The sequence below is a fragment of the Hibiscus syriacus genome, unplaced genomic scaffold (assembly GCF_006381635.1).
Source record: "Hibiscus syriacus cultivar Baekdansim isolate YM2019G1 unplaced genomic scaffold, ASM638163v2 tig00006178_pilon, whole genome shotgun sequence".
NCBI classification, from domain to species: domain Eukaryota; kingdom Viridiplantae; phylum Streptophyta; class Magnoliopsida; order Malvales; family Malvaceae; genus Hibiscus; species Hibiscus syriacus.
In genome coordinates this window covers 19,651-43,867 of record NW_024062085.1, presented here as the reverse complement: position 1 = coordinate 43,867, position 24,217 = coordinate 19,651, and the positions used below count along the sequence as shown (strand labels likewise).

The following is a 24,217-nucleotide window of genomic DNA, read 5'->3' as shown; positions in this document are numbered from 1 at the left end:
GTTTTTCTTCCTAAGCTGAGTTGAATTCCGATGAATGATCATTTTCAAGTTGTATTTTGTTTTGGTTGAACTGAAAAGCTGGGATTTATTTCTTAAAACGAAAGATCGTTAAAATAGGTAGATATAATTGATAGGCTAGGAAAATGCATCCTAAATGAAGGCTTTTGGTGTATTTGCAGGTGAAAATAGCAGTGAAAAACTAAACTTAATGAAGACAGCAGCGCTTATAGAAAATACTGCTAGAACAGGAGTGGTGGCTCTTGATCTTAGGGGCAAGTTGATGGACCAGATTGAGTGGCTCCCCGTATCGATTGGGAAATTAAAGGATGTAAGCGAATTGGACTTATCTGAAAACCGTATCATGGCTCTCCCACCCTCCATTGGTGGCCTTCAAGCCTTGACAAAGCTTGATCTTCACTCGAACCAACTTATAAACCTCCCTGATTCAGTTGGGGAACTTGTCAATCTTATAGAGCTTGATCTCCGAGCAAACAGGTTAAAGTCGCTGCCTGCTAATTTTGGGAACTTGACAAATCTCATGAATCTAGATTTGTGTTCTAACGAGTTCACCCATTTGCCAGAGACAATTGGAAATTTGAGCTCTTTGAAGAGACTTATTGTTGAAACGAATGAGCTCGAAGAACTTCCTTACACAATAGGAAATTGCTCTTCTTTATCAGAGTTGAGATTAGATTTTAATCAGATAAAGGCTCTTCCCGAAGCAATCGGGAAGCTCCAATGCTTGGAGATTCTTACTGTACACTATAACAGGATCAAAGGGTTGCCAACAACAATGGGCAACCTTTCCAATTTAAAGGAGCTTGATGTAAGCTTCAACGAGATTGAATTCATTCCCGAGAACTTCTGTTTTGCAGTAAATCTGAGAAAATTGAATGTGGGGAAGAACTTTGCAGATTTAAGAGCCTTACCAAGATCGATCGGAAACCTTGAGATGCTTGAAGAGTTGGATATGAGTGACAACCAGATCAGAGTTCTACCAGATTCTTTCGGATTATTATCAAAATTGAGAGTTTTCCGGGCCGATGAGACTCCATTGGAAGTTCCACCAAGAGAAGTAATCAAATTGGGTGCCCAGGTAAATGCTAATTCGATATCGAAATTAACTTGCAGGGATCTTCCCTTTTTAGTTCTTATGAGGCACTAACCTACTCAACTTGTTTGTTCATCATCAGGCTGTCGTTGAATACATGACTAATCTGGTTGCTAAGAGGGATACCGTGTTGGCACCGGCGAGGAAGGAGAAGAGTTTATTCTTCAGGATCTGCTTGATTTGTTGGCCATTCCGAACTGTGAATACGGACAACATGTAAGCTGTGAATTTTCCAGTACAAATTCGTTATCCTGTATATAGATCAAAACTTTTGGTCTCTTTTCAAGATGTGTTATAATTCAGTGTAAATTATGTGTGTTTCCTGAGCCTCGCTGCTTTCGGGTTGTTTTCATTTTTAAATTCCAAGTGAAGAACTTCACAAATGTAAATGTTTTGCGTAAATTTTTTTTCTAGTGCTGGCAACTTGGACATGAAAAAACATGCGTGAACAGGTGGAATGGAGTTCAGTCAGAACATGTCTAGTTGTTCCATGTGCCTTCTTCCATTCTAAATTCTCTTAATTCAAAGATTTTTTTTTGGAACGGATGAAAAATTTTATGTTAGGGTTGAATTTTTAAATTTTTAAGGAAATCCGAAGTCATAAAATACTAAGAATCGAATACAAATTATCAATGAAAAATATAAAAAAATATATGTAAAATTCATTATCATTTTAAATTTTTAAGGAATGACTACCTCCAATTTACCCTGTCTGTTTTTAAATATATCATTTTTCTTTTTCTCCAAGGTGTTCTGAGTTAATTAATCACAACTTGATCAAAAATTAAACCAGATTAATAATCCCAGGACAAGAGGAATCCCAGGACAAAAGGGCATTTTTAAAAAAAAATTGGAATATCAAAATCAGTGGGCGTTAATGAATCTGGTGTCAAACAGCAGGTGTTTTCTGGAAAATCCCATTTCTTTCTTCTTGCCTCCATTAGTTGTCATACTCGATATAGAATCATAGGTAAGGTCACCTTTTCTTTATTGATTTGCATGCAAAAAGAAACCTTGATATTGGGAGCGGCGGTTAATTACTTATTTCTTCATATACCTTCCGATTATAATTATTTATTAAGCTAAAAGAATAAAAAAATAAAATAAATATTTATATTTATATATTTTTAATTTGTTAAAATAAACTAAAATAAACTTAAATCCTCCAACTGAATATGACAGTGGCATGTCAGAAGACACCGCTGGCACATGACATCATTCGATTAAAAAGATTAAATTTATTTTAATTTATTAAAAATAAAACTAAATTAAGAGAATATGTAAACACAAATATGCGATTATACTAAAATATTACGTCACCTAATCTATTAATTGTTAAAGATAATTAACCCGTGATGATCACATCTTAATTAAGTAAAAACGAGAATGACCGTATCTTAATCAAATAAAAATAAAAATGATCATATATCATATTTTTCGAAATCAATGAGAAAAAATTGATAAAACACAAATACAAATAATCAATCATGTAGGTAAATCATTAAATAAATGAGTTTCAATAAAAGAAAGGACGAAGCCCTAAATCTTTTTCAACTTTATTTGAGGATGCCTTTTCTTAACTTCCGGTTATTAAGGTTTCATCTTAATTAATTCGAATCGATTCGAGTCGTACATTTGGTTTTATGTGAGTGAGTCTCCCAATTAGGATTTTTTGTATATACAAAAATTCAAACTCGAAACTTGTTTAAACGATATTAAGATGCTTACCAATTAAAACAACCCGTTGATCGAGGGTTGTGAAACATAATGTCAAAATATTTGAAAAAAAAAATTGAGATCAAACTGGGGGCAGCCATCACCCATGCTGACTTTTTCCATCTGCTAACATTCAAAGATAAATATAAGAATTAAATGCCTACAAATTATGCAGTGGCTAATAGAGACGGGTCCATCTTAATTTCATCTAGGGTTGAATTTTGGCATTAGTTCTTATTAAACTACATATAAGAATTAAAGGATTTGACCTTTCCTTTGGTACCTATGTTTTGATGTAAGAAATGGATGTCAACAATGATGAAAGTAGATATTAAAAGGTATATTAGTCAAAATGTACCAACACTAAACATATTACAAATTTTGGTCACTTTTCGATTAAAATACAATGACAGATATTACAGTTTTTATTATACGCACATGTTAGATGATATATGATATCTTGTCTTCCAAGAAACCAAGTAATATTGACAACGTGCATGCTATTGTAATTTTCAAAATTAAATTATGATCAATTATGGTTTTAAGAAAAACTATTTTAATTATGGAATTTTAAACAGTCATAATTTTGACTTCAATCTTATTAATAATATAAAATATTCATACGAGAAGAAGGTTGTGAACTCTAGTGGTTGTAAATGAGATGAGACAGATCGTAGGCAGGTAGAGATCTATTCGGTCAAATCTCGATAAATACTTAACTCGAATGGACTCGACTCGAGTTCTTAATGAGCCGAAATAAGTTACTTGATACTCGACTCGAAAAACTTACAATAAAATTTATTTTTTAAATAAATTATTAATAATATTAATATTTATGCGTTGGTTTAAAAAAATACAATATAAAACTTTATGTATTTAAGGTTTAGATTTAAGCTTAAATTTAAGATTTCAACCGACTTAAATTTAAGATTTATTTTTCATTTCTAATATTTTCGAGTTTGAGGGTCTATACCTTCCAAATTTGTTGTCTAATGCCAATTTTAATACTTATTAATTTAAATATTTGTTAAATTAAATATTTGTTATCCATGCCCTCCAATGCCAATACCGTATGTAATCGGGTTCCATGGATCTTCTTTCTGTTGAGGTAAGGGCAACGACGGTGACGGTCGGAGGTAACATAAGAAATTTAAGATTTGAGTATTTTGGATTTTTTTAAAAAATAATAGAAATTTTGAATTTTTTTTTAAAATATATAATAACATCTTTAATTTTTTTAAACAAAAATTTTAAAAATTTATAAACGTGACAGTGTCGCATAATGATTTTTCTAAAACCCGTTATAACGTACAACTTTAAAAAATAACATAAAAACGTTCAATATATATTTTAAATGAAAAAAATATTTGGATAAAGTACATAAATGGTCCCCTACTATAAGATACTACTTTATTAAGTCCTTTGATTATTAAAAATTACAAAATGATCCTTCAACTATAGAGTGCTGCTTTGTTGAGTTCCTCGACTATTAAAAATTACAAAATGATCACATGCCTATTTATTATGTTCAAAACTTGTCATTTTTCGTTAAAAATTTGTATATTATTTTGACCTGTACGTTAACATACTAACATTGATATGATAAAATCTGAATTCAGAATCTCAAACGAATACCAAATCATAATCATCATGTTAACGTTCAACTTAGACAACTATCAATTTTTTAATGGAAAGGGACGAGTTTTAAACATAATGAGTGGTCAGATGACCATTTTTAATAGTCGAGGGACTTAACAACATTCTATAGTCGAAGGTCTATTTTATAGCTTTTAATAGTTGAAGGATTTAATAAAGTAATACCCTATAATCAATGGACCATTTGTGTACTTTACCCAAAATATTTTAAACACTTAAAATAAGTAAATAATGCAATTTGATCCTAAAATTTAACACAAGGGAAGTGAATTCATCAGTCTGCTGAGCTAAGCCTTGAATTATTATAGGTGGATTTTTCTAGGAATAAAAGGGGAGGGGGGGGGGGGGGGGGCTGGAATATCCAATTTAGAATGCAGAGACAAGGCGATAAGAGGACAAGAGAGCGGTCCCCGCGTGTCTTTGGTTGCAGGGAGAGTTGGAGTGTCATCAAGTTCTTGTAAGAACTCTTGCCCGTACTTCCATGGCCGATTGTTGTTCCCACAATAAATCTTTTTCCCCAAAGTTGATATTGATATGCCACCAATCACCATACAAATTCATCTATTATGGGACTAAAATGTTAATGAACATAAATATCTAACCATGATATGTCATACTAAATCATTAGAAACAATATGTTAGATTTACGATAACGTACAAAAATCCATTGTTAAAGATTATCTAAAAAGTTGAGATCTAAAGATTACCATAAAGATAGATCTTCCAAGAAGATATATTTATCTTGTAAATAAATTCTCTAACGGTAGAAAAGAAAGCACAAATTGACTTATTTCTTGAGACCATTACCTCTTTATGATATGCTTATAATTATGGATTCTAGTTATCCATTCTCTCCCTCCCCCTTTCTTTCTTTACAATTTGTGTAATTTTCTATAGATCAAATCAACTTTTTCTTCTTTGATTTTATTTAGTCGACGGCTGTATCGGTTTTGATGTTGATTGCCGATCGTCGGCTATTTTTTCTCTTTGTTTTTCTTTAATTTTTTAATTATAATTATTATATCTTTGTGACACTTTTTCATTGTCTTTCGGTAGTTTTCGGTCGTTTAGTTGTTATTTTCGTTTATCTTTTTTCTCAAGGTTGGATTTGACATCGTCACTGCTGATTAAGATGACGTTTATTTGTTATCATGTTGATCTTCCCTGCTTTGGACCCTCAGATTGATGTAGATACGCGTTTTGCGTTTGTAGATAGTTTTCTCACGTCGCTTGACTCTGATTTGTGATTTATTGGTGGTCTTTCAATAACTTCATCCCCTTTTGTGATTTTTTTGCCGATATAGTCAGATTTACTCGTATCTTTATTTTGTTCTAGCATAAAGGTTAGTATTTTTTAACATTTTCCTTTTTTGGTCCTTGTGTGATCTAGGTGGCTAGTTTTTGTGTCAATGGTTATAGAAAAATATCCTAATTATAATTTAGTTTACGTTTTTCGGATATGCTTGTAAATCTTAATTGTAATTCTAAATATTTTCTATTTTTAATAAAATTAACGGTTTTTTTATAATAAAAAATAATAATTATGGATTTTAATCAAACATAAAAGAGTGGGAAAGGGGTAAGTGCAAGTGAAAATTTGCATTGTATTTTTCACCAAAATGGACCGAGAAGGTAAGACGTCAACTTCTTAATTTCACATAAAGGATAAAACTTTAAGTTTCTTCCATCTTGTTTTATCTTTTCATAGGGAGAAAATGAAAGCTTTCGGTTGACATTTAGTCCCTAAGATGAACTGATAAGGAAATAGTAGAAAAAAGAAAGTAGTTATAACAACAATTCCATTCTAAACTTAATCCTCTCTCTCTCTCGGCGTCTCCACTTCATATGCAAATTGAATAGGTTGGTATGTGTTTGCCTCACTTCATAATGCTTCAAGTTCAAATGAATTTCTTTGTTCATCAGGTGTTCACTAGCTTCTGTTTTTGTTTCATGCATCCATTTACCACCATCTTGTAACACCCCAATTTAGGGGCTAAAATTAAGAAATTATAAAGTGGTGGATTTAATTTGGTATTTTAAAAGAAATAGGGGATTAAATTGTAAATTTTTAAAGTTGGCAGACCGTTTTATGAAGTACAGGAAGTTCAATGACTAAACTCTTGGTTTAGACAATTTCCTATAGGAGAGAATTATAAACTCTCCCCCGTGCGCAGAAACATAAAATTTTTCAGTTTTCCCTCTCCAACAACCCAACTTCCAACTCCGATCTACTCGTCGTCCGACATTCAAACGACAAGCCGAAACCACCATCGTGTTCGTTGTCAATCGAGGAACAAAATCCCTCAAACCTTTCGTCGTGAATCATCGTCGTTCGTCGTGAATTTCAGTCGGAAGTATCGTCAGTAATAACTCGGTTTTAGTTGATTTTTCATCGATTCACGACGATCAGGTCATCCGTTTACGACACCTCCCGCACCATCGTGTTCGTTGCATCGTTCCGAGTTTGCCGGTGTCATCCTTGGTCTCCGTCGACGGCGACGCTTGAGGAGGTTAAGCGGTCAAAGTTTTCTATTTGTTGAAATCGAGCTCTCCGCCGTTCAAAATTGTGAATCGAGCTTTGTAAGTATCTCGAAATCGCTCAAAATAAGTTTTAGAAATTTTTCCGGGATTTTAGCACTGTTCACGCGCCCCCATGCGCCGCCACTGCGCGTAGGGAAGAAAAAAAATACCGGTTTGACCGGTTTTGGTGCATAGTTGACTGGTTTGACTGGTCACAATCCGACCCGACCCGTTGACCCGACTCGACCCGTTGACTCGACCCGTTGACCGTTGACCGGCGTTGACCACTGTTGACCAAAACTTTGACTGGCTTTGACCGGGCATTAAACGACCTTTGATTTCGACCGAGTATACCTATCCTGACATTTTTCGACGTTCCAAATCCGATTTCGCAGTCCGTTTCTCGAAATTCGAACCCGAAGGCCTCAAAATTTCTGGTCAAACCCGTTGACTTTGATTTTGACCGAAAATTTCAAATTTCCGAAAAGTCATATTTTATACTTTCGACGTCTTGAATCCGAATCTGAAGTCCGTTTCGCCAAATTCGAACTCGATAAGCCATCTTTCACTGATTTATCACCCGATTCGATCCGTTTATCGTAATTAAGCTCCGTTTCTGATATAATTTATGTTGATATGTATCTGAGGAATTATTGGAAGTTGAATTGAAGATCAAAGGCATTCGAATGGAATTTTTATGGTCGATCAATATTGCACGAAAATCGATGTAATACTTTACTACCTCTTTATGCTTTATGAAACATGTTGATATTGGTAAATGCATGAATAAGATAATGTTGATCACTTTTGTGGAGTTGAATAATTTATTCACTCGATATGAATGTGGTAGAAATTATGTAACTGAATACAGATCGAATGACTAATATAAGAGATTGAAAGATTGTTAGAATTAAATTACAAGTTTGTGAATAGTGATAAAGAAATCAGACATGGATTTGTAAATTATATTTTATATCATCAAAGGTTAAATGTTAAAGGTACTTGGATGGGAAATTATGAGAATACTTCGGTATGGTAAAAATACGAAATTACCCTTATATTGTAAAATGATAAGAATTGTCCCTGGAAGTGGATTAATAAATCTGAAAAGACATATTGATACGATAAATATATTGATGTGCATAAGAAATGATAGTTATACTTAGAAATTATGGATAATCGGTTTTTAACCCCAATAGGGTTTATGCAAGATACTAGAAGTGTGTTAAGGGAATTATTTCAAGATCAGAGAGTGTTCAAGAAAGCAATTAATCATAGGATCTCTAAATTATATTATTTTCGTTAAGAGCTAATATCGAACTTATCTGGTTAAAAAATTACGGAAATGCCCTTAAGAGGTAGAATAGTCTGAGATGACTCTGAATGAGAAAATACTTAGAGGATTCGTACTTAACTCGATTAAGTACGAATTTAATTGTTAAGATCCCGACTTAGTGCAGGAAAATTCCTGATATTCCGTTTGTAAAGTCTGAGAAGACACTTGACCTGAAAATATTCGAATAATGAGTAAATACTGGAAGAGTAATTTATCGGGGGTATTCTGCTGTCAGAATTGTTCGAAAGGACTGAAGTAAATGATAAGATTGAATTAAATAATAAGATCGGATGGAAGGAAAAGATTGAAATACCGTAGATCTGTAAAATGACCAAAATACCCCTGTAATGGAAATGACCCAAGAATATCACCAAGCTCAGAAATGATTGGATATCCTCGAGCTCTGAAATGAATGGAATAAAACTGAATACCAAAATTTACAAAATAACCTTATGGTCTAAACTAAGTAAATGTCTTGGATTAATTAAGGAATCCAAGTAAGCATAGGTATTGGACTACCTTTAAAGGTAATGGAATCCAAGTTTGGCTCGATGATAAATTTTAGAAGTATTCAGCTCAGCTCTAGATTGTATTCAGTACTAAGAATTGGACGTTTGTTCGACAATCAACCACGAAGACCAAATTGAATGGAATGGAAGTACAACATGTATCTGAAATTCAGGAACGTTTGAATTACTCTGGAAAATCCTGAAGTAACTGGAATGTAGATGACTGCTAAATGAAATAGGTAACCTCAATGACTGAGGATTTAGTAAGTGATTTGGATAAGTCTGGAAACTCTGATGAGTTTACGTAGTGTACAATTACAATGGGTTATGAACAAATTAATCAAGTACGTCAGCATTTCATGATATTGTGGAAGTGTGGAAATGAAATAAAGACATTGAAGATCTATTCAACGATGATTCCGAAAATGGTCTATGGACAAGAATTGTGGTATTAAAGAGTAAATACCTTGAAAGAACAATGAATTGACCAATCGACAGGCATTAGTTTTGGGAACTATTCATGTAAGAGTTGTCTGATAATCCGATCAATCGACATAGAATATAAATGTCCTGGACCTTCATTTCTTCCTTATCAGCTCAAGTCACATTCTGAATAACTGATGATTCTGTCAGTCATTGAACTCTTCCAATAGTGATTCTGAATTCCGATATTCTATCGGTATACTGAAGATACGTATTCCTCTACTTGTTAAGATTATCCAATATCTTTGAATACTATCTGTAAATTCTGGTGTGTTCCCTACTCACATGAATATTTTATCTGATTTTCGATTTGAATTCTGATCTGATACTTGATATGGATTCTGATATGATATCTGACATAGATTCTGATCTGATACTTGACTTGGATTCTGATCTGATACTTGACCAGGATTTTGATATGATACTTGACATGATTTATGTTTTGATTTTTGATATATCCGTTTACGGACGAACATATTTTACTTGGGGGGTAATGTTGGAGGAAGTATACCTGGAGGCTCCTCGGCTGTGTGCTCAGGGTCTTATTTACCGGTTCCTCGGCTGTGTGCTCAGGGCCAACTGGACTTGATGGTGGGTGTATGGTTCTGGGGAACCTACACAATTTGGACTTGTTGGATGGAGGTATATATATATATATGTTTTAAAAGATCTGTATTTTTTTACTGGTTTTATGGGAACACACTAGAAAACCTATTCTGATCTCCTGAAATTAGACATCTGAAATATTTCCATCTGAAATGAATACTATTTGTTACTACCTGAAATATCCGTAGAATCTCTGCTCAGTGTAAAGATCTGTAAATGTCAGAATCGATAAGGGAAAATATGTTTATTTGTATTTGCACGTTCTTCAGCATCATCTGGTAGTTCTGTATTACTGAGCTTTCCAAAGCTCACTCTATTACTCACCTTTTCAGGTTAAAAGAATTGTATCAGTGCATCTATCGACTTCAGTAAGGGAGTTCTTCCGGCGTTGTTGCAGAGTATGGTACATGTGATTAGGGGGCATGTAATTGTATTTTGATTTATATACGAGTTTGGAAATCTGTTTTATGTTTAAATAATAAAAACTGATTTTATAAGTTTACATGTTCTGATAAAAAGTTTTAAATTTTCCGTTATTTTTACAGTGGGTCGCTCCGGTGGCACTAATGTGACTTCCCGGATCGGATCGGACTACCCGCATCGGTCTAGGGGGTTACAATCTTATACGGTTCTACAAGAAAAGTTCCCAAATTGGAAATTAAGTACTTTTAGTTATACAATTCTTTTACTCTCTTTCCCCCTTCTCTTTCACTACTAAATGTTATAGCTCTCGTTGTAGTTCATTCTGATAAGACCTTTTAGCCATGCTCTAAGTTTTGTCACAGTCTGCAGTTCCTGAGTTTATTGTTTTTACTTTTTGTGAACATGGCTAGAACGGGAGAAAGATTGGTGCTCTCTGTTTTGAAGGCAGTGAACCATTAGGATCCTGGAAAGGAGAATATACTTGTGTCTGATTTTACAATGCCAGTTCCTCTTGCTCCATATCCAACACCTCCAGGCTCATATCTCCTGCCAATGGTATCTTGTTCTGCTATGCAACACATTTATCTCGAAACAATTCGAATGGTGTTATTGTTTAGTTGCTCGAATGAAGAACCTTCTCAAGAAACTCGATTAGCTGCATCCGCTAAAGCGATAGGAGTATTAGGCTTGGCAAATCTAAATAGATTTCTTGATTATCTTGTTGCTAAATCTATGTCAGCAGGTGCTCAAAGCCAGCTTGTATGTTCAGGATGTCGGAATCTATTACTCTATCCAGTTGGAGCAACCTCAGTATGCTGTGCCGTTTGCAATGCAGTAAATGCTGTGCCACCTCCCGGTTCATCATCTGCTATCTACTTTCATAACATCTTTAGCTTATGTTTCAAGTTATTCCCTTGTCTGTAAAATGAAAAAACTGGGAGAAAATGACTGCAGGCACAGAAATGGCCCAGCTGGTTTGTGGAGGCTGCCATACATTACTAATGTACATCAGGGAGCCACAAGTGTTCAATGTTCATGTTGCCACACTGTCAATCTGGCCCTGGAAGGTAACTACGACGCTTATCTTTCTCAAAGCATGATTAAGATAGTAAACCTCGTCGATTAAAGCTTCCTTCGTATTCGATAGCAAATCAGGTGGCACATGTAAATTGTGGGAACTGCAGGATGCTACTAATGTACCAGTATGGAGCACGATCCGTAAAATGTGGAGTCTTCAATTTCGTCACGCCGATTGGGGTTAGTTCACAATATTTGATTCATGAGGATACACGCTTCCTCTTAAAAGAGTACCATCTTTTTGAAATGTCTTTCATCAGATGATGCAGGGATCATCAAGTGGTGGACCAGAACACAAGTTCAACAGCTAGAAATAGCTTTACAGTTGAGAAATAACAAGTTCACAACTTCCAGTTTTTCACATTCCTGATCTCCTTTTTGTTTTCTGCTTTGCCTGCGTGGCATGTTAAGCTTTTTTGGCAGGTGGTTGGACTATTTTAGGTCGAACAATGGATTATGTCATGATAAGATAAAAGACTTAATTTTGCTTTACTTTGCTATGTATGAGTAAGCTTAAATACACGGCATTGAAGCTTATATCCGATACTTTTCTTCTTCTGCTGCATACTTGTCAATGGCTAAAGTCTATCCAATCTAACAAGAGCAACCACTCTCATAATTGTTGCATATCGAAAGAAAATCCTCAGAAGAACAAAGAATATGCACTCTCAATCAGGGGCATCCAGGATCAAATACATCTCATTATTTTTGATAAATTATTAAATTTAATTCAAGATGTTAAAGAAAAAAAAGAAAAATTTTACATACTTGTTTTATTAAAAATATTAAAATTTAGACATATTTTTAAAATTTTGAAACTTTTAAATCCGTTACCACTCTCGATCTCTTAAAATCAAGGAGAATTAACTATCCTATAAAGCACTAGATTGCATAACTTCTAATCTTCATCACAAGCATGCTCAGAATACATAGTCTGTCATAGACTCCTTGCTCTCCTACAACAAAGACATTTCATATGGCCTAAGTAGTGGACCATATAATTATTGAAAATTTTAATATAGAATCGATACTCATAATAAAATGAATAATTAATATGAAAAATTCAGAATTTAAAATAGATACATGTGCACCCTGAATATATTTTACATCCGCGAACTAAACATTTTACTTCTAAGAGATTAATTATCCAAAATAATTTTAATAGTAATTTATATATCTTTTTACCATTATATTAAAAGCTAAGCTTGTTTGGTATTAAGCGATTATACACTCAATCCTGGATTCTTTCTATAATATTAAGTCGGTCTCGTCTCTAGGCTGTTAGTCATGTTTATCTGATATATTTTATTTTGTTTCTATCACAATTCTATTCTACTAGCTGGGCTCCTACGTGGCAGCAAAACCACCGCACTGCATTGCATGGTTGACGCGTGGCTATAACTTTCCATCGTGTCAGCTTGAACATTTATGTGAATAAAGATGGCTAATCATGTTGCTGTTGTGCATTTGATTTCAATCGCTACAGTTTTTCAGCTAAAGCCTGGTCGAGAAAGAGAATGCAAACCGTAAAGGAGAAGATTGGCAACATGAGCAGCAGCGCCAAGGAGCATGTTAGCACTGGCAAAGCTAAAGTTGAAGAAAAGGTAGCCTTCCCTTTCACTAATTTTTCACTATTAAAGATTGTGACATGTATATTTTAATTGTCACAGTTGGAGAAAGCAGCTGCAACGACTGAAGATGAGAAGAAGTTGGCTCATGAACGTAAAAAGGCCAAGGAAGCTCGAGCAAAGATGGAGCTGCATCAGGATAAGGTCAAGCACTTGGAGGAGAAATTGACGCCTAAACAACCCCAATATCTCCATGGCTATGGATATGACCTTGACCATGACCCAGCACTTCAACCCGAACAAACCACGGCTCCTCCCTATCATCTTACGGCTCACCCCCCGCCTCACAGGCATTCATAAGGGTTGAGACAAAGGCCCTACACATGGCACCGTGGAGGGGTTCTTCACAAGTATTACCAACCTTGTCATTTGTAGTCTTCCACGTTTATTTATAATGCAAATGCTTTCCCCCTTCTCTATTAAACAACAAAGGCAATGATGAGAGAATCCATATTAGATCATTCAACAAGCCACTTATACAGAATATGCCTTGATCGATGGAGCAATCGACTGCTAAACCAAAACCCTCTTTCGAATCTACTTCTCGTACATGATACTGATACAGTGAAATGAAAATTGTTACCATTACAATTGGGGAAAATAGATTTAAATGAAGATGATTAGTAGCACGCTTTTGATGTAAGGCCAAACAAAGAATATACCAACAATCATATCCACTGTAATCTTCCTTGGTGCTCTACACACTGCTGCATTTTACCATCATGTGACATGAATTTGGTGACTAATGTAGAAGAATGAAATAATGAAATAATTTAATGATTATTGGAAATATATGTGAAAGGTTATTTAGTAATTATTAAAGGAAATTAAGGGTAAAATGGTCATTTGACCAGAAAGATTTTTATCTTTCTTTTAAGGTGATAAAACGTGGGAAGGGTGAGAAGAAAAGAAAGTTCTGGAACTGGGTCATCTCCTTCCTCCTCTCTTCCCGTAAGCTCCATGGCAAAGGTAAATTTAATTTCAGTTGGTTAATTCTTGAGTTTTAAGCTTAGTTTTGATTCTTTGGGTATTAATTAAGCTTAAGGAAAGCTTATATGGATTTAAGATAAAGGAATTAAGAAGGAATTTGTAATATGCGTTTTAAGATGAAATTTTGATATGGTATGGTTGTTGAAGTTTTATGGATGAATTTGACTTGTCATCAATCTAATTAAGAAGTATGAAGTGTTAGAATTGGAATTAGAACACATTGAAAATTTAGTGTGATTCTTGAATGTCATGTAAATGATGGAATTTTGAGTTTAAAGAAGTGATTATGGAATAGAAATGAGTTTAAATATGTGTATGGAAGTTAGGAATATTAAAGGGAGTAAAATATGAAGGTTTAAGCTGAAAATGAAGTGATTTTCGAGCTAAAAATATGATTTCTGGGCAAAGGGAATCGGTACCCATTCAAGGGAAACCGATACCCCTTCAAACGAACAAAAATTTCCAGAATGTCATGAGGGAATCGATACCCCTTAGTAGGGAACCGATTCCCCCTAAAGAAAAAATGTGAATATTGGTTTAATAAGTTCGTTTAAGTTGCTAGTATCTAATTACAAGGAATAGGTATCTAATGATTGTCTCAAAATGTACATTTATGTAGATTCTACGCGTAAAGCAATTCCAGAACATTTGGCAAGTAAGATCGATCAAGGGAAAGATAAGAGATTGGAATTGACTAGTGAGACCAAGGTGAGCGCATACTAGTGATATGTAGTGTTTAATGGAAATAAGATTTGCAATGAGTCTATTTCCTAGAGTAATAGGCATAAGTCATGGACATGATTATGTGTTGTTATAATTATATGTGATTATCTGTATTACATTGATTGTATGTATGCATGACTAAAGATAATGATATGCTTTGTATATGTTATGTGATTATGAATAGGTAGAAAGGAAACAAATGATGATATAAGAATTTATTATAAGATATATGATATGAAAATATGATAGTGAGCTATGTGAAAGAACTATGAGTTATATAGAAAATATATGCGAACAAGATATGACATCTATGTTTATATGAAACAATGCAAGGTGATATGAGCTATGTGAGATATGAATATAAAATCATATGAGAAGTGAAAAGAATTACATGAAAATAGACTAAGTGATTACATGTATATGTGAAAGAAGCTATATGATACGATCTATGTGATTACATGCAACATATGATATTAGATATATGTTTACACATACATGTGGTATGTGACAGAAGAGAAGAAACATGCGATTATGAGATCAATGATTACACGTACATGTGATACGTGACTGAAAAGAAAAGATATGTGTTTATAAGAGAAAGAATATGAATAAGTAATGTGAACTGTTATAAATGATAATGCCCATGTTATGTGATATGAGAGCTAGGGGTATAGTTGGCATGCCAAGGGTCGAGGGTTTACCTATGTTCTTCGGGACATATGGACTGTTTACCTATGTTCTTCGGGACATATGGACTGTTTACCTATGTTCTTCGGGACATATGGACTGATTACCTAGGTTCTTCGGAATCTATGGACTGGTCATTCGGGACATTGATCGAGCTGTGGTAACAACATATGTGTGCACAACCTCAATGTACTCACATACCTTAAGTTCTCACTAGTGTACATGGGCTAATAAAGTGATTAAACAAGCATACTGAATGTGATATGTATACGATGAGTTTATAAATGGTTATCAAAGGTAAGTGGTTTGAAATGTGTTACATGAACCATATGATGTTATGTGTGTTTCTTAATGATAATGATAGAGATTATGATAATGATAGTATATGTTTATGTATGCTTTATGTTATATGAAATATTATATGTTTTATATGCCTCACTAAGTCATCGACTTAGCGTGTGATTGTTTCACACGTAGGTTTGGAAAGCGAAAATAAAAGTAAAGAGGAACAAGACAGGTCAGTTCTCCTTACCGAATGTCAGATCAGAAGAGAGGTGAATAATATGTATTTTTGTATATAAAGTTCTAGTTGGCATGTAATCAAAAGAATATATTGTATAAGCTCTGAATAATTTTGTAAATGTTTTGAAATATTTAAATGTTATAAAAGTTTTTAAATTACTCACTATTTTTGTTCCATTTTAGGATTGAAGGACTTTCTTGTTTGCCATTGTTTCTTCCAACTCCGTCACTATTGTCTTCTTATTAAGAAAACAAGAAGCTCCTCTAGCTAGATGTATTAAGAAAACTAACGTTACTACTTTGGAAGACCTCTCTGTTTGTCCATTAATGTCATCTGCCTAAAGCATAATTGCTTAACATGAAAACACTAGAAGAGTTTGTGTATTACTGTATTTGTACATGTTGGCATGTAAATGAGTTGCCTAAACCATAATTTAAAAAGGATTGACAGTAAAAATGCAAGTTAAATAAAAGTAACGAGTTCCATCCACTAAACCTAAATTTAACATAAACAAGAATGCATTTCATGCAATGAGCATCAAACCATCAACTACATCTGGATCTTTATCTATCCTTGCATATTCTCCATGAGCATAAGAAATAATAATGTGAAGAACATGGACAAAAACTAACAGAGTAAACTATCAGGAAGCTTCTTGATAGCTCATAAACCACATATAATATCAGCAGTGGACAATCTGAATAGAAGCAGAAGTTTAATTCAGGGAAGTAACATCAATGAATGTCCAGAACAGATCGTTAGAAGAGAGGATTACACAATGAAAATAAAAAGTGATCTAGGTTTGCAGATAAATCCGAGACTGGGGATCTAATAAAACATTTCCAGAGTCCACTTTATGTTCAATTTCAGCACATTATTGTATGTGCTTATTCAGGAAGAAGATGTCTGAGAAATGCCCTCTAGCACCTAGGTCCAAAGACAAAAAACCCCATACACCCAATATACCAAGGAAAGATTATTGTAAAACTTTAAGTGTCTGCTAACCTTAAGCTATTTACAACCAAATGACAAAACTCAAAGTTAATTCTTCCCCATATAAGTTCATTGATTTGTGCTATCTTGACTTAATTCCAAACTAATACCCCTTAATGAGTTCTACTTCTATTACCCAGAAGTCAAATCATAGCAAAAAGTAACAACATTCAACATCATAAGCTATAACAATTGACAATACATGAAGAACGCATATGAGCATATCTTAAAATTTATGAAACAAAACATTGAAGATATATTAAAGAATTTGAGATGGACCTGGACACCACCGTCACAAGAATTGCAGGGGAGGAGGACAGGACCGGGATTGGGAAGAGCGGCAGCGACCTGAACAGAGAAGCTAAAGCCCCTCCGAGGAAGTCCAATATCTTGGAAAACGGAACGGTTGCCGGGCGTTTCGTTATTGTTATCATCTTTGCGAGGGTCGTTTTCTTGGTCTTCCACTTCCTGGCCATCGTCTCCGGCAAGCCCCAGAAGCCCCGCTATTCTTCTAAAGAATCGCATAATCAAAGATCAAATGTTATTCGATTACCAATCAGATGAGCTCAGCTAAACAAATCCAATTCAAAAGAAAAGAAAAAAAGAAGAGGGCTTGACAGAAATGTATGGCTCGGGTCCTGCTCGTAGTGTAGAGCAAGCTCGAGCACCGGCGACGAACGGGAAACGTTTATTTACATATATACGGAAAAATTCGCATGGTTAAACTTTCATTACGTAATTAGTTAGAGGGCTTAAACTAAAAAAAGTAACTAGCCAACTTTTATGTTACGTAAATAATAAGTAATTTGATATCATTTAAATAAAAATTTGAATTTAAGTCTTTTTGTTTGTAAAAATTTTTCGTTAAGATATATTTATTAAAGTTAGATGCACGACATTGATATGTTTAGAAATCGAAACAAAAATCAAATAAAATTTTCTGAAAAATAATGATTGGAATTAAAGTAATTAAGTACGATAATTTAAAATTTATTTTGATCAAATAACTTAAGGATTTAAAGCCAAAAAAACATAGTTAAAAGAATTTTTTTAGTTTAAGTCTTAATTTCAGTAAAGGAAAATAGGAGAAAAGGTTAAAATGTGTTCTAAGTTTCGGCAAAATTAGTCTAATAATCCAAGTGAGTTATATATTTGAGTTTATATGGCAGCCCAGGATTTAAATTAGGAAAAACTACTTATTTAGTCATCCGCTAATATTTTGATTCTCTTTTAATAATTCGTCGTTAAAAAATTAACGATAAAATCGACGTATCATTATAATAAGCTTAGATTAACATTATTAATAGTGATAACAAATAAGGACAAATACATTATTTTATGTTAAAGATGAGTTTAAACTTATAAATTTTAATAAATGAAAACAGATTTTTAATAGAAGTAACATAAAAAAAAATCTAAAATATATGATAAATTTAAATAGTTAGAAATGACGATTGAATTGTAACTATTAGAGTTTTTCTCTCTCTCTTAGATTACATGCTAAGTTCTGTGTACCATACATGCTAAGTTCTCTTAGCTATATAACTCAGACAACTCTTGAACTCAACTCCCTTTGAGTTCTTTTTTTCTCCAACACTCTTTGGCAATATCAGTCGAATTACGAATTGATTGACATTACACTTGATCTCCCTTTTTAATTTCTCCTATTTGATACTCTGAGTAAACAAAGATTCAAAAGAAAGCTGGGTTTAGAAAAAAAGATGGAGTCTAGAGAAGTACAGGGTCAGGCAGCAATGAGGAGGGGATTACAGCCACAGGAAGCTGCACAGCCCATGGTAATTGGACCCGCATCATCTTCATCCTACCCTTCCAACTTTACCTTGATCAACTCTAATCCCACCGCTAATTTCCCTCCTTCTGCTCCCGTTTCTCCTTCAACCCCTTAGCTTCCCCGCCTTCGCACAATCAGCACCATTTACAACAGTTCCATCATCAAAACCAACAGCTACCCAAGCCGCTGGATTCTTTGAACTCCGTCGGCTTTGATGGATCGCCTCAATTTCAGTACAATACGGAGCTGCCATGAAAAAGAAGCGAGGTCGGCCTAGGAAATATGCTCCCGACGGTAACATTGCTTTACAATTGGCACCCACCACCCCAGTTGCTAATCACTCCCCCAATCACGGAGGTAGTGACTCCGTCGGTTTAGGCAGTGTTGGTGACGCGGTGGAACCGCCCCCTAAAAGGAACCGTGGAAGGCCTCCCGGTTCTGGAAAAAGACAGATCGATGCATTAGGTAATTAAGAGTTGAATTATAGACGTTAATAGTTTTGTTTTTCTTTTTTAATTATATGATTTGATGTTTAAATTTGTGGGTTTGTTTCTTTTAATAGGTGGAGTTTCAGGGGTGGGATTTACTCCTCATGTGATCACCGTGAACGCCGGTGAGGTGAGTAATACATAAACTCATAGTGATTGGTGTTTTAGATGGAATTTGGGAAATATTATGTTTATTAGGGCAGGCTTGACAATGTATGAAGTTCTCTTTGCCATAATGGATTTATGCTTGGGAATGATTAGTTTTTCTTATATCGAATCTTGGAATGTTTTAAGCTTCCATGGAAGAGAATGGTTTCAACTCTTTGCAATGCAACTGAAACTATGGATATCGAAAATATTGCATAAAAGCAACTTCATCCTTTACTTGCTAAGCAGAGCACCTTGAAGTAATTTAGATCTATTTCAGTGTCTGCACTCTGCCCACTCTAAATAATTGTGTAGAGCATGTCGATCCTAGCTCGAGTCATGGCATATTTATCCTTTTGTGTTCTTTCAAAGATTCATTGATGGAGATACTCCTCTGTTTATCTGCCTTGAATAGTATTGCCTGCCAATATACAACTATACTATTCTCTTTGCACATGTTCTGGATGCTCATGTTTGTAATCCTTGAACATTAATTTATAATGTGCCTTGTTGTGTGGCCTGTAAGTTTGCAGGATATAACATCAAAGATTACGGCTTTCTCACAGCAAGGACCATGCATAGTCTGTATTCTCTCTGCAAATGGTGCTGTCTGTAATGTTACACTCCGCCAGTCTGGTGGTATGGTAAAATATGAGGTACTTTTCTTCACTAAGAGTTTCATCTGATAAAAAAGCCTTCTCATGAATAGAGTCCTCTGGCTCAGGACCTTGGCTTAAGTAGTTATAGGACTGCTTCCATGTTTCCGGGGCTGCTGAAGTTTAAACTTTCTGGACTTCTCTTTAATATAAACAAAAGGCATTTCATGTCTATGTTTTACTTAGTGAGTGTGTGCACAATGAGCACACACATCTGTTCATGTCGTTCTTTTTTTATAGAATAATTAATGTCTTTTTGCATTTGTTAAATGCGTTTTAATTTAACCTATTATAAGTCTCTTGTATCATTTTAGGACCCGAAAGCAAATGAATTAGTCCAAGGGAAAAATGTAACTTATTTAGCGTGATTATTTTATGTGGATATGGATTTTCTGAGATAGTGCTGCTGCTCATATCTTGTGTCTTTTTAGCTTAGTGAATAACAATGTCAAAATGAGTTTGGTGATTATTGATTGTGAGACCACTGTTAGATTGGAAGTTGTAAGGTAAATCCCTAGTTCAAATTTCATCGATGAAAAGAAAAAAAATAATTAACTATGTCAGCTTTTGGAAGGATTCTTATTGCCAATGCCCTCTTGTTGATAAAGGTGTATTTTTGTGTTTTTATTGCTAGTTGTCTCTTTTTATGTGTGGGTGTGTTAGATGAACTCGTTCTTCTAATTGTTAGGCTTAGAGCTAAAATTTCATTTCAGGTAAAAAGGGCACCATTACTACCGCTTTAATGACAGCAACAATAACGGTCTTACAAAATCCAAAATAATGCTTAGCTGCACCTTGTGGAGGAAAGCCGACAAACCATAGAAGAAAATTGATGTGATAAGTATGCCTAAAGCGCATGCACTGCAAACAATATACATAATCACATGCATGTAATTTACATGGTGTGATACAGTACTTTGGAAATCTGTATACCAGAAAACAACACACAAACCTGTATGAGGTGGTCTTGATTCACTCATCTCACATGTACCTGTCCTCCATTTATACTAGCTAGTAAAATAAGGTTAATTTGAGACGGGGAATAGGTAAGTGCATATGTGAGAATGAGATCAAGGGAGAAGTTAAACTTAGATGATTGGCATGTATAGGTTGTTGAAGTGAACTGAAAAATACAAATTGAAGTAGGCTAATAGTGGTATGCAGCCATGAGTTGTCTGAACATTTTAGCCCCATTGGTTTTACTACTTTAGTTTACTTTATGAAATCTGAAATCTTGGCATTATATTAGCTAGAAGTACAAAAAGACGCGCATTAAAGCTGAAATCTCAGCATTACAAGGCTATGGTCACGTGAAGTGTTTGTCAAACCAAAACGGTCCATGCAATTCTAGCAGTTTGAATCAGAATTACTTTATCAATTATGCACCAATTTAGTTATGGATATTTTTTTTTAAATTGCAGGGCAGGTTTGAAATTATTTCTTTATCGGGTTCGTTTTTGGTTTCTGAAAATAATGGTAGTTGCAGCAGGAGTGGTGGATTAAATGTCTCCTTTGCTGGGTCTGATGGTCGAGTAGTAGGTGGTGGTATTGCAGGTACACTACAGGCAGCACCACCAGTTCAGGTATATTTGTTACTTATTGTGAATTCGTATTTGCCATGTTCATGTCTAATTATTAATTCTCATAAGCTGCATTCACATCTGACAAGCAGTTCAGGTTTGAGGCTTGATTCTGCTCAAATATTTGCTATCAGGGGAGTCTCTTCTCTTGGCATAACATCAACATATTTCATTCTTGTTTTATGACCTTTCCATCTCCTGCCAGGTCATTGTCGGAAGCTTTATTGCAGATGGGATAAAACATAACTTAGATGTTTTGAGAACTGGACCTTCTCACATACCAACACCGAATACGCAAAACTTCAGGGCTCCAGAGACAGCAGGTAGCTCTCCTTCGCATGCTGCCTCAAGCGAGTCTTCTGATGAAAACGACGGTAGCCCTCCTAATGGAGGGTCCAGGTTTCATAATAATAACTCGGCTCCTCCATCCATGCATGATAACAATATGCAAATGCACTCACTTTGGCCCGGCCACGCTCAACAATGAGGATGCCGTTTCCCGAATCACCAGTATCGATTCGGTGAATGTTCTTGCATAACACTTAGCTGTCGAGTTGTGAGAGTATCATTATTCTTCATAGATTCAGGGTTTTTTCTTTCTTGTGGTGTAGGTTTCAAGTTTTGTTGAGGTCATTGAAAAATGACTGGGTTCAGATGTTTAAGGGGACCCTCATTTTAACAACAAAAGCTAATCATTCATTTTAATCATAAATGCTGTATTAGAATGGCATTAATTATAAACGGTGGTTCCTTTTTGGTTATATAATATGATTTTATTCTCCTATATTAAATTAGTTTATCTAAAATGGATTCAGTGGTTAACATTATTGCTAATTACTTTTTAGTCGATGGTAATCATGGTGTGCTTTGGAACTTAGAAAAAGGACTGTTGATAAGTTCTTAGGACAGCATCATTTCTTAGTATTCCAATCTTCAAATTCATTTTCATGTCATGGTTCGGATGAAGACTGACATTATATTTTATGTATATGATAATCTTGAATTAGATTTGGTAATTACTATTTGTAATTTTATGCATTTTTTAGCACCATTAATCAAAGTCGTTCAACAAAACAAGGATCACTGTTGTTTGGTAATAAAATTAAGTAAATAACATAACAACAAACTTCTTGGGAATTATTAAGGTCGTTAGCCTTAATCAAACAAGGGGAAGTTTTCTTGTTAGAATAAAAAAAAAAAGGTGAACTACCATTTGATCATCTACAAAGACCACAACTTAGAATAAAACTTTGTTGCACACATAAAAAAGACGAGATCATGAAGAAAAACAATAATTTATTATGAATGTAGAGATCATGAAGAGCATGAATATATAGTATCACATGTATCTCGATATCTGATGTGTATACCAAGATCTTATGTATCTCAAAATACTATACCAACATCTTTATAAAATTTATCCCAATAACATAAACTCCAAAAATGGTAGAGACTATAAAAAGATTGTATCTCTCAAAATATTTCTAAAGGCTAAGATATGCCCTATATTTATTGGAGAGACAAATTTGGTCACCAAAACTCTTCATTGCATAAGAATCCTTAATTAAAAAAAACTTAATCACACAAAAGTCTTCAACAATTAGAACATAACAAAATTTAATTTAATATCTAGTAAGAATTTGAGTCAATATCTAACAATCTCTCCATTGACATAAATTCCATTAGAAAATTCGTCTTCGAATCTTTAACAACTTCAATTTTTACATAAGCTACATATCAGTTGAAGGTACACTCTCAAGTTCACAATAACTTCAATTCTTGCATAATATCCATTAGGTATTGCTAGATCGATTGAGTATCATTCTATTGCAACTGAAAGATCATTACAACAAAATTCCTCTTGCATGTTTCCAATATTACTGACAAAATTCACATCAAATTTTTTATTTTTGAAACTTTATAACTCAAGTTGTAGCTCTAATATTACTTGTTAGGAATTTGTTAGTGAAAAATAACTAAAGAAGACCAATGTAAAATAATACACACAAGAAAAATATTTAAATTTCACATCAAGATTTAACGTGATTTGTCCTTCCTACCTCCATAAATGAGAAAAATAATTATTCACTATAAACTTAGAGATCACAAAGAGTACAGACACATGATATCCTTATAAAACTCATCTTTTCAACATAAACCTAATAAATTACGGAGACTATAAACATATTATATTTCTTCAAAATAATTATCTCCTAGTTCTGAAGGCTAAGATCTGCCCTATATCTATGAGAGAAATAAATTTGATCACCAAGTATCCTTATTACATAAGAATTTTTAACTAAATAAATTTAATCATCCAATAAATTTATAATAAAATTTAAATGTTATCTAATATAACAGATGGTATTGCCAAAGCCAAGATCAATTTGGTTCCAGATTGTGTTTTTCGATGATTATATTCTTGTTTGAGATGTTATTCTGTGTGTGAGACTGTTTTTACTGATTTTGATTTTGGTTCTCTTCATTACCACTGGATTTCTAATCCGGTTATGGAGGTTGTTCAAGATGTCGGTTGAGAAAGTTATGAACCCCCTTCATTGTCACTCTAGTGA

General features: G+C 34.2%; 2 protein-coding genes and 2 pseudogenes across 2 annotated transcripts in view; all 4 read left to right on the top strand.

The window, feature by feature from the left end:
* LOC120200564 (plant intracellular Ras-group-related LRR protein 5-like) overlaps positions 1 to 24,217 on the top strand; it is a 30,332-nt gene that overhangs the window by 805 nt on the left and 5,310 nt on the right. The window contains exons 2-3 of the mRNA XM_039201367.1: positions 180 to 1,096; positions 1,194 to 1,346. Of these exons, the coding sequence (XP_039057298.1) occupies positions 180 to 1,096; positions 1,194 to 1,331 (1,055 nt within the window). The 3' untranslated portion in view covers positions 1,332 to 1,346. The remainder of the gene's footprint in view (positions 1 to 179; positions 1,097 to 1,193; positions 1,347 to 24,217) is intronic.
* On the top strand, positions 4,855 to 11,701 carry LOC120200562 (annotated as a pseudogene).
* Positions 12,928 to 13,382, top strand: LOC120200567 (late embryogenesis abundant protein 18-like). Its single transcript, XM_039201369.1, has 2 exons — positions 12,928 to 13,041; positions 13,108 to 13,382. Exons 1-2 carry the CDS (start codon positions 12,955 to 12,957, stop codon positions 13,363 to 13,365), a joined length of 345 nt encoding a protein of 114 aa, XP_039057300.1. The 5' UTR covers positions 12,928 to 12,954; the 3' UTR covers positions 13,366 to 13,382.
* LOC120200565 lies at positions 18,578 to 22,353 on the top strand (annotated as a pseudogene).

Coding starts and splice junctions, on each gene's coding strand:
- LOC120200567 (XM_039201369.1), top strand. CDS start 12,955: ATGCAAACCGTAAAGGAGAAGATTGGCAACATGAGCAGCAGCGCCAAG. Junction 13,042..13,107: donor AAGCTAAAGTTGAAGAAAAG/GTAGCCTTCCCT, acceptor TAATTGTCACAG/TTGGAGAAAGCAGCTGCAAC.